Below are 11,447 nucleotides of genomic sequence, written 5' to 3'. Positions count from 1 at the left end.
TCATTGGGAGGACTTCCGAAACAACTTGAGAGGTATATGGAGGGTTTGGGGAGAGTGCTTAGGATGAGAAAATCAGAAAGTGAGCACCTCTATTTATAGTAGTTGTGCGTGCGGTGCACTTCATGCGCGACGTGCACTCGCTTCGTGGCTCCATCCAGAGCTTGCTACGTGTCACACTTCTGATGGTCCACGTCTCCCTAATCTTCGACGAATCTGGGTGTCAGGTGTGCACGACGGGCATGGCGTGCACTTAGCGTGCACCCTTAAATCTGTTATAAAAATTCGTATCTTCCTTATATGAATCTTGTTTCTTACCCTCTTTATATATTTGTGTAGCTCTCTGCTAGTACTATAACTTTCGTTAAGGTCGCATTACCAAATTTTGACTGTCACTTTTAACCCGTATTTTACATTTTTCTAAAAATCATATCTCCTTCATACGAACTCCGTTTTGAATTTTTTTCCTTTTAAAGTCCTTTTCTCTCAGAGTACTATGAATTTCCCTTTAGTGTCGTTAGTTGAAACTCAACCGATTTCTTTATGCTATATTGACGTTAATAGCGTTATTAACGCGATTGGTTTTTATCTTTTATAAAATCATAACTCCTACGATCATAATTAATTTTTTGCAACACTTATATCTTTGGAATCACTTTATTGTGTACTTTCCAAATATAATAACCGTTATAAAAATGATATAACTTTTTGGTCACTCATTTTTTTATCCTATTATTATCATTTAACTGATCATATTTTCCTTCAGTATGAAAAGTTTTATCCTTATCATCGGTTAATGTTAATATCTAGTGACAATTGGTGACGGAAAATTTCCAATTGTTATAATAGCCTCCTTTGTAATATATATATATATATATATATATATATATATATATATATATATATATATATATATATTACTCTGCTTTGAACAATTATCTTGATTTTCCAAACTCCGACAGGATCACCGGATCGACAAATTTGTTATAGGCCAATCACATCAGAGAAAAGAGCAATTTGATAACATGAGAGAATGACAGAGAAAAGAGCATTTTATAACAATTAACAAAAAATCCTTGTAATTTCTTATCGAACCATACACATTAGACAAGAACAAATGATTGTGTTAACCCATTTTCTCTTTCTCTGTCATCCATCTCTCCTCAATTCAAATCGTTTTTAGAATTCAATCGCTGATCCTTTGAATTATCTTCTTTTGATTTTTTTTCTTGATGATATTCTCCATTATCTATTATTAATAATAAACCTCGCGTAATTATCATACAAGCAACCTCCTTATTTCTTCTTTTTTGACTTGCACAATTTGATTTCCTTGGTTGTTTTTCGCTTTATATTTCCTTGTTGATTTTAGACAATCTTTGAGGAAGAATGTTATGCTGATATTGTAGATCATGCCCATATCTTATTGTATTTTGAGCTGAATGACTGGATCTGAATAATTGTGATAAGGAATAAGAAATATACCATATCCCCCCACCCTCTCACAAATTCATTTCAAATAGGGTTCAATATTTGAACTTTCTTCTAAAAACTCTAAATAATTTGGTCAATGAATTGTATGATAGCATTGAATTCGATCCATCGGTTAAAAGGGGTTGAACAAAATTTAACAATCAACAATTTTTACATCCCGGTTCAAGATTATGACTTGCAAGAGATTAAAAGAAGCAAAGTGGTGAAATTACTCGATCGTGAATCAAGACTTTCGGCGTTGAGCAGCGGGTGGGTTAGATCCGTCAGGAGGTGTAGCGGCGATTAGAATGCTGATACTTTGTGTGGCGGACTTCAAGAATGGCACACCGGAGGTGGTTCAAGTTTTTTATGCGGTATTAGTGTTGGTTCTTCCCGGAGGAAATTTCCGACCGTGGACTAATTTAGAACTTGAGATCTTGAAAACAGCGACGGATCAAGTGGCGGTGGGTTAACACTTGTCCGTGTGGCAAAAGGGTAATTAGGTTAGCCATTCCTTTTTGTCCAAAGTGACCAATCAGACTCGACAAAAACAATTGCATTCCTTCAGAAAGCACGTAAATAAGTTAAATGACTGAAAATGCATATTCGAATACAATGTTTGGCTAATATGTCATTTTTCCCGCAAACAACTATACATCTCCCAAATTTATACAACTCCCAAATTTCATAATCATGTCAAATGTTTACAAGATAAATGAGGGTGAAGAAAGACGAGTGCCATTAAGGATCTATGATTTGGTTTTCAAAGCTGAAAGGGTTTAGGTCTAGTTTGGTTTGAGGTTGTGTTTTACATTTGGAAAAAAAAACAAGAGGAGGTAGAATGGAAGATAAGATAACAGAGAGAACCAAAGAAAAGAAAATAGACAGAAAACAGAGAATACCGACAAAAGATGAGAGATACGAGTAATGATGCTTCTCTAATCTCTAGTATATATGGAGTTTATGTATAAGGATGAAGAGAAAAACAAATAAATATTTTTAAAAGAACATTTATATATGTTTTTAAGAGTATTTTTTTAGGATTTTTTTTATAAATTTTTTTAGATATATTTTTTTTCACAAAAATATATTTTTTAAATTTTTTACATTTTCATTTATATTTTAATTTAAGATTTTTTGATAACTTCATTTTCCAATATTTGTACATATTTGTTTAGATGAATATACAGTCTATAATACTGTAATTAGTAAAGAAAAATTTGTGTACATATTTTTATTCATTTTCATAAACACGTCTAGTTATCCCTAAAACATCGAATCAAGTAATTAGTAAAGAAAAATAATACAGAATTTTACAATATTAGGAAAAAAAATTAATTTGTTACCTTTACAAGGAAAAACTGAAATGCATAAAGTTAGTTCCGAACAAACTCGGGGCCCACTACGAAGCATCTCCTGGTTGCATTTGGGTGTTCCGGCGCCAATTTCCGACCACCGTCGTCGCATTCTCCGTCTTCAAAGCCTAAAGGAATCGTCGATTTTCCAAACCTACAACATCATACATTCATGTTTTCTCTCTCTAACTTCTTCTCTTTTAATCTTGAGAGAGAAAGTGGAGAGAGAGAAGGATGGCGATTGATGACGACCAGTCGAAAACTTGCGTCGTCCTCGGAGGCAGAAGCTTCATTGGAAGATGTCTCGTCGTGAGGTTATTGAAACTAGGTAATTGGATCGTACGAGTTGCCGATTCCGCTCAGACTCTCCAACTCGATCCCTCCGAGTCCAAGCACGACTCGCCTCTTAACCGTGCTCTCTCTACTGGTCGTGCTTCCTATGCACACGTTGATGTTCGCCACAAAAGTACAATCATTAATGGTACATTTTTTGTTCTGGAAATCTTTACTACTTGATGCAATTCGTTTTCCGTGTTCTGAATTTTTTGCTACAATCACTAATGGTACCTCTTGTGTTCTAGAGTTTTCTGTTACTTGGTTTAATTTGTTTCTCTTTTCTAATTTTGCTTCTTGATGCGATTCATCACAAATGCAACCGTTCTTGATGTAATTCATCAATGTTTTTGGTGAGTACGTACTTCAAAGTTTTCAAATGAAATTGTAACACTAAACACCCTGCTTAAGGCAAGAATAACGGAAGAAATGAACATCCATACAATGAAAAGCTTCAGGCACCTTGATGGTGATATCTGTGTAATCAGTGCATATACTAGTGATCATTATGCTATGTATATAGCAAATTGTGGAAAATAGCACAAAGGCTCTTCTGTCTATCTGTTGTACTTGTGCTTTATATAAGTGTCTTTATAACCTATGTTTCAGGACAAGGGCTTAACTTATATCATTCAGTTAATATCTTTTTCTTTGCAGCTATCGAAGGTTCAGAAGTCGTATTCTACATGGATGATATCGATTCTTGCAATAATGATTTCTATGTTGGTTACTCAATAATTGTTCAAGGTTAATCATCTCTTCACATAAGATGATGCTATGTTGTAATTTGAAACCATAACTTATATCTCTTTTTTCTTATATATATACATTGTATTTCCTTAGGTGCTAAAAATGTCATCAATGCCTGTCGACGATGCAAAGTTCATCGGCTAATATACAACAGTACTACAGATGTAGTGATTGATAAATCACGTGATATATGCAGTGGAAATGAGACATTACTATACTCATCCAAAGTATGTAATCATCTGAAAATCATTTCAATATTTCCTTATGAAGGTATTCTTGTGATTATTGTAATGATTATGTTTGGTGTCACATTACACAGTTTAAGAACTTGTATAGTGAACTGAAGGCTCAAGCAGAGGCATTTGTTTTGCTTGCTAATGACATTGATGGGGGGCTCCTTACATGTTCTCTTCGCCCTAGCAATGTTTTTGGACCTGGTGACAAGCTTCTTTTGCCATCTCTTATTGAAGTTGCAAAATCTGGTTGGGCAAAGGTATATTTTGCATTTATAATAATAATTGCATTTGGTTTCTTCTTTATTGGTTCTTCTTTATTGGTTCTTCTTTATATAAGTAATAGAGTCTCTCATTCCAGTTTATTATAGGAAGTGATCAGACCATTTCTGACTTCACATACGTGGAAAATGTCGCCCATGCCCTTATCTGTGCTGAAGCTGCTTTGTCTTCTCGCATGCTCATTGTGTCTGGAAAGGTACCATTATTTCTCTTACTTCTTCAGTGACATCAATGGCTAAATGATATGTATATATGTTGTAGGTATTCTTCATTACTAATTTTGAGCCTGCAAAATCTTGGCAATTTGCCTTGTGTATGCTGGAGGGGTTAGGTTATTACAGGTAATTTTTATTTATTTATTTATTTTTGTTTGTGATGATTTGTGAAACTTGCTTCTTGTTTTTTTGTCATATAATATAACTGCAGGCCAGTGATCAAACTTCCAGGTGTGGTTGTGCAGTTGATTGTTTTTGTGATAAAATGGATGCATTCAAATATGAACTCCAGAAACCTTAAGAATGTTTCAGTTTACAATACAGTCCAATTAATGTCACACACTACAACTTATAACTGCTCTGCAGCTGAGCGCTATATTGACTACTCCCCAATCGTTTCACTGGATGTAAGTTTTATAGGTTCTACACCTCTAAATTCATGCTATCTTTCTTACAGTTACTTAAAAAAAAATAAAAAAAATACACTGTTACTTATGTAGCATCTGTTATCACAATATTCATCAATTTTGACGTGAGAGTAGTTGAGTTGAGAGGGTAAAAGAAAGGCAAATTGGTAAATGGTTGGTTTTAACTCATTTGGTTCAGATTAAGTCAAAAAGAAACACCCATGTATAACTCTCCAGATTAAGTCCATTAACTCAAAAAGAAAGAAACCGTTAATCATATGTTTTGTGATTGGTTGTTGAATATGCATGCAGGATGGTATTGCATTGACTGTCAAATCATTCTCTCATCTAGCTAAAGATTTACCTTCAACAAGGCTTGGTGACTTAATTGAACAATCAAAAGTGGAGGAGCTGCTAGGGGGTGGACAAGGTAAACAATCAAAGAATTACCTTTCTCACCATGCTAATTAATTATAAGAGTAAATTACAGAAATGGTCCCTGTGGTTAAATTTCAGTCCAATTTAGAGTTTTCTTGCATGGCTTTAAGTTTTTGTGGTTTTGGTCCCTGAGTCTAAATGTAGTTGCACTCAGATGTTAGTTTCCAAAATATGACCAAGACCAAACTAGAAGTTAATATTATTTATACCACAGTGACCAAATTAATATTAGAAACAACACATTGAGAAAATATGGTTAAAATGGTCACTTTATATCTAACAGTGCAAGAAAATCCAAAGTTGGATTGAAACTGCAGGTTTCACCAAACCACAGGGACCGTTTCTGTAATTATGATTTTGTGTTTTAAATTTTAATGATGCAGTTGCGGAAATTTTATTGTGGAGAAATGAAAGGAGATCATTCTTATGGTTTGTTGGAGTTGGTTTTGTGTATTACTGGTTTTGTGTATGTGAAAGAATGATGATCTCCTCTACTGCTGAGCTTTTGCTGCTGATGATAGTAGTGGTGTCTGGATATGCTAAACTCTCACCAACAGTGTATGGATGTGCTAGATTGTCACCTAAAGTGTAAGCCTTTCTTCAACAACTTTTTAAAATACATATACATATACATATATAATGGGATTATAATAAATAAATGTATGATTATAGGTCGGTGTGTTCGATCTCGAGGACAATACCATGTTTTGAGGTGTCTGAAACGTGTATGAGGAGCTGTGTTAGAAGCATGGTAAACATATGGAATGGAGTAGGTGATGTGGCTAGATCATTGGCACAAGGAAATGACTGGACTTTGTTTTCCAAGGTCGTATTGTCAATCTACTTTTTCAAGTTGCTGGTGGTGAACTCCTTCCCCACATCAATGGGAGTAGGTATGGATTTCTACTTTTATTATTATTATTTTTTTTTTCGACTTTGTAATGGCGATGGATTATATATATATTGGTCTGACTATGTGGCGATGCAGGGTTGGGGTTTTTGTTTAGTTTGTTGTTCGTTTATGAGCAATACGATGTGGAGATGGATGGGTTGGTAGGGGTTTTATTTGAAATGATGAGGCAATGTGTTGTGAGTGTGACAAGTCGTATACCTGTGCCAACACCAGCTCCTCTATGTATCAACACCACTACTACAAAATCCAAGGATCAGAGACACAACAATTAGGGCAGTAGAACCAAAACCAACATTGTTGTATATGCCACTCGCTCATTTAGACTATATTACCTCCATGTTTGTATATCAAAGTACACAAGGCTAACCCTTTTTTCATTACAATAATTGAATCAAGTCTTTTTTTTTTTTTTTTTTTTTTTTTTTTTTTTTTTTTTTTTTTTTGTCAGAAAGAAGCCTTTACTTTATGTTTTCAGAGGTTTATTGTCAATGTCTACTGGTTTCATAAAAACCAAAGATGCCAAAAGTGAGATCAGAATTCATAAGTCGCGCGAGGACAAGCTTAAAGCAATAAATATTAGAAATAATCTAATTTATTAGATAGAATAGGGAATATGACTTATTAAGGTAATTAATTTTTCGGTTTGTTCACATCTGGCTAACTATTTTTTTTTTGTACACTTTTAGGTAACAAACTTGTTGGAAATGTTCACATATGACCAATTGTCCATTATGACCTGTTGTAGCAGGTTACATCCGACTACATCAAGTCATAATGGTCATATGTGAACACTTTCAACAAGTTCGTTACCTAGATGTGTACAAAAAATAATAGCTACCCAAATATGAACAAAACCAAAAGTAAGAGTAAATTACACGAATGGTCCTTGTGGTTTGGGGAAAGTTGTGTGTTTGGTCCCTAACTTATATTTTTAACTCGGATGGTCCCTGCTGTTTATTTTTGTTGCGCGTTTGGTCTGTCTTTCCTAAAAAGACTATTGTGCCCTTATTATTCTTATTTTTGTATTTATTTTTTTAATATTAAAAAAATAAATACAAAAATAAGAAAATTAATTAAAAAAAATAAATTAATAAGGGCACATTAGTCTTTTTAGGTAAGACAGGAACCAAGCGCGCAACAAAAATAAACAGTAAGGACCATCCAAGTTAAAAAAATAAGTTAGGGACCAAACGTATAATTTCCCCCAAACCACAAGGATCATTTGTGTAATTTACTCTTACTTTTCGTTTTGTTCATATTTGGGTAACTATTTTTTTGTATACATCTAGATAACAAATTTGTTGTATACATTTAGGTAACAAATTTGTTGAAGTGTTCACATATGACCATTATGACCTGTTGTAGCCGATGTAACCTGCTACAGCAGGTCATATGTGAACACTTCCAACAAATTTGTTACCTAGATGTGTACAAAAAAGATAGTTACTCATATATAAACAAACCGAAAGTTATTCTCATTATTTAAAGCTTCCATGTCTAACCTAATCTGATACGAGAGTTGGTACACAATTGTATCACATATGCACAATGTAAAATTCATATAGACATGGTCCACCTATTCTTCTATTTGACCATATCAGACCCTATTTTTCATATAATACACAATGGGTAAGAACATTTACCCTTCAGTCGGCATCTTCTTCGAGTGGAGATGCAGCCCACTGAGATCGACACTTGCTGTATGAATCAAACCAAAGTTGTATACTCGGCTCTCCCTCCCCCGTTTCTCTCCGCCTGGAACGACATTCAGACTAACTAGTGGAGACGATAGTGAAACAACAAAAGAAAAGAGAAGCTTAGAGGTGTCTAGACTCAACCACACCGGAGAAATAAGCTAATCATTTCGAAACATCGATGGAGATGCACCACCATAGATCAAAGCTTCTTCCTCTCCTTTGCCGTAGTGTTAAATGTCACCATGAACCCTCGAGAAAACAGGTCCATCACACCACTTCACTCGCTCATCTGATTTCTCCATCTCTCCTATGTGACAACCGTCAAATTCTGGTCAAGTCAAAGTCAAATAAAATCAACAAGTCAAACTGGTCAACTCAATTAACCTTCGTATATTAGGGTTTACATTATGCTTACTATTGTACAACTCACTATCTTAATGCAAAATATCACTTAGGGTTCTCCCGTGGTTGGAAAACCTAAACCCTAATCAGGGTAAATGATGTAACTACTCGATAAAATACTATTACATACCCTACGGGGGCGTATAACACTCATAACAAGGTTTACCGGGGCTTACAAACCTTGCATTTCGAGGCTAAACACTCACAAAGGTCACAAACAAAGCCTCTTTAAATCTCTCTCACTCTATCTCTCTCTCTCTCCCAAATCTCTCTCAAAATCTCTTTCAACTTTTTATAATCATTCGGGGCATCCGGACCCATAACTTAGTCAAAAACCACTCGAAACGGGAAGATTTCTCAAAAATCAGCCATAAAGAACCGAAACTAGCTTTAGGGACCGAAACCCTAATAGAACCGAACCTCCCTTAAAGAACCGAAGCCACCTAGACCCGAAACCACTCTTAGAACCGAAACCTGCAATAAGAACTGAAACCTGCTATAAGGACCAAAACCTACCATTAGAACCGAACCTGCCTCTAGGACCGAAGCTGCATGGGACCGAAGTTGCTTAAAGGACCGAAACTAGCCTTATTGGACCGAACCCTCGGCTCTCGGTTCCATCCTACTTTCGGTTCCCTCCTACACCAAGTTCGCGTGCAAGTCTTTAGGACCGAACCTACCTTCGGTTCTAGCCCTTTTGACCAAAACCTCTTTCGGTTCTCACCCCATGGGACTGAACCTTCAGTCCTGGTCTCGGAACTTCGCCTCTTGATCCCGGTTTTCGAGTAGTTTCGCGTTTTAAGCTCGTTTTTCATGATTTTAACATGGGATTTTCATCCAAACTCATATTTTGGCTTTTAAGACCCTATATATTCATATTTTAATCACATTTTGGGGGGAAACCTTCATCTAAGAATAATATCTTCTGTGGAAGATATTGGGTTAGAGTGTTGACTTTTCATAAAGTATGACACAAGTTACCTCCCACACCTACTTATGACAACCTCCAGTCACTATTCCTCTCTACCTAGTCAACTATTTGTCCTCTCACACTCCCCTCCAGCAAGATAGCTTGATCAAAAGCTGGAAAACCTTATCTCTCCTTCCACTTTACTCACTCTCTCACCAAAAAGCAAACACCTCTCTCTCACTTTCTCTCTCTAAAAACTCGAGACTCCAAGGCTGATATATAGCTTTTCACTCACTTTTGGTAATTATTTTCATCCTACATTTGAACATTCTTCACACCTTCACTCAAATTATGGATCTCTCATAACAAATATCGCCATATTTGTTCTTAGATCTTCAACCCTCCAAGCATTTACCAAGTGTTCTTGACTTGGAAACCTCTCTTCTTCCACATTCATCTCAGAAAATCACTCAAGGTGAGTTTATACCCCTACATTTTCATGTTTTCTTCAAGTTTTAGGGGGGGGGGGGGGGAATACAAGTTAACACACCTTAATATAACTCAAACTCATACTTCAACTTTTCACAGAAAAGTTGAGTCCTATTCACGGACTGTTTTGACCATCTTAAACTTAATATCTTTCAAAACTGTGTAATATGCAAGTAGTTCAGGTTTAATAACTTTCTAATGACTACTTGCACATCTTCATATGATTTTTCTACAATTTATGGTGATTTTTGTACAACTGTCTATCAGTTCAGAAACGAATTCGGACCAGTCTGTGAATATGAACATTTTCACACAAGTTAGAGACTTCTAAAAATCATAAGAAAAATTATGAATAAACTAGACATATTTTCTAAACTCTTAGAGTTTACGGATTTAGTTTTTGACTTCGTATGATTTTTCTAAAACAGTGCAGAAAGAGTAAAAACTAGTTAACAGATTTCAACTTTCATAACACTTTGTAACATGTTGAGCAAAGTGTTTATCTTTGATAACTTTATATTTTACATGTGTTTTTCTGTTAAGTTACATTTAAATAATAGAAATTACTCACTGAATTGTAAGAGTTCTTTATCATTACAAACATACAAGATGAAACATAAGAAGTATAATTATGCTTTGCAAAACATACTACTTACACTGAAAAAGGTTTTACTCTCAATATAAATGAGTTTTCGTTTACCACACGATATATTATAATAAGTGTAGTTTATGGATTGTACATTTAAAACATATTACATAAAAAGGGGATTTATTTCCATCACAGAAAAAGTTTTACATTCAAACCACACGTAAACTCGTTAACGTAAGTTGTGAGACAATTCTTCAATTGTACTCTTAGAGTACGGGTTAGAAATTCCTGTAAGTTATAACCAGAGTCTCTTGTAGGGAGAGCGTGATAATTATGTATAGATCTATATTGGGATTGACACCCCACACCTAGCTGCTAGCTACAGCGGGACCTGTAGGTCTACGGGTGACAAAAGTCATAACAATTCTAACGTCTGAAAAACGTTGTAACAGGTCATCCAGTTGTAGTATGGTTATAGCGATTCACATAGGGAGTTAATAATACTTAAAGTTTATGGGAAATTCTACTTTGAAAAGGGTTTTATCTATTTAAAACTGCATTCTTCGTTACAACTACGAAACACACTCATACATTCGGTCTTGGGATTTAAGACTACATAACATTTTATAAGGAAAATATTGGATTTTTCTTGTGCATACATTACATTTACAAACAAGGGTTTTCTAACACTACATCCAAAAGCTTATGAACTCACCAACTTAATTGTTGACACTTTTTTAAAATTACTTGTATTCTCAGGAAATCAGTGAAACAGGAAATCAACAGCTTTTGAGGATGGGACGTTAAATCGTCAAACATTTCATTTTTGCCATCATAGTGTAATTGATTTTGAAACATGTAAACTCATACTATGGTGTAACTTTTTCAATTATATTTATGATGGTTGTATTTACTATGAGCACTATTATACTCATTGTTGTGATACTATACATGAAGTCATTCC

General features: G+C 34.9%; 1 protein-coding gene across 1 annotated transcript; it reads left to right on the top strand.

The window, feature by feature from the left end:
• Nucleotides 1-2,826: 2,826 nt before the first annotated feature.
• On the top strand, nucleotides 2,827-6,804 carry LOC145159396 (3beta-hydroxysteroid-dehydrogenase/decarboxylase-like). The gene is made up of 11 exons (XM_079078365.1): nucleotides 2,827-3,306; nucleotides 3,816-3,905; nucleotides 4,002-4,135; nucleotides 4,228-4,401; nucleotides 4,503-4,619; nucleotides 4,685-4,764; nucleotides 4,850-5,045; nucleotides 5,358-5,475; nucleotides 5,867-6,071; nucleotides 6,156-6,376; nucleotides 6,472-6,804. The coding sequence occupies exons 1-11, from the start codon at nucleotides 3,060-3,062 to the stop codon at nucleotides 6,666-6,668; spliced, it is 1,779 nt and encodes a 592-aa protein (XP_078934491.1). The 5' UTR covers nucleotides 2,827-3,059; the 3' UTR covers nucleotides 6,669-6,804.
• Nucleotides 6,805-11,447: the final 4,643 nt, after the last annotated feature.

The sequence above is a fragment of the Lactuca virosa genome, chromosome 2, assembly GCF_052849685.1.
Source record: "Lactuca virosa cultivar CGN04683 chromosome 2, Lactuca_virosa_CGN04683_v6, whole genome shotgun sequence".
In the NCBI taxonomy this organism is placed as follows: Eukaryota; Viridiplantae; Streptophyta; class Magnoliopsida; order Asterales; family Asteraceae; genus Lactuca; species Lactuca virosa.
This window is presented reverse-complemented; position numbering and strand designations above follow the sequence as displayed.

Excerpts from the sequence above, each read along its gene's own strand:
- LOC145159396 (XM_079078365.1), top strand. The coding sequence starts at position 3,060 with ATGGCGATTGATGACGACCAGTCGAAAACTTGCGTCGTCCTCGGAGGC. Across the intron at positions 4,402-4,502 it reads CAAAATCTGGTTGGGCAAAG|TTTATTATAGGAAGTGATCA; the intron begins GTATATTTTGCA and ends CTCTCATTCCAG. Across the intron at positions 4,765-4,849 it reads GAGGGGTTAGGTTATTACAG|GCCAGTGATCAAACTTCCAG; the intron begins GTAATTTTTATT and ends ATATAACTGCAG.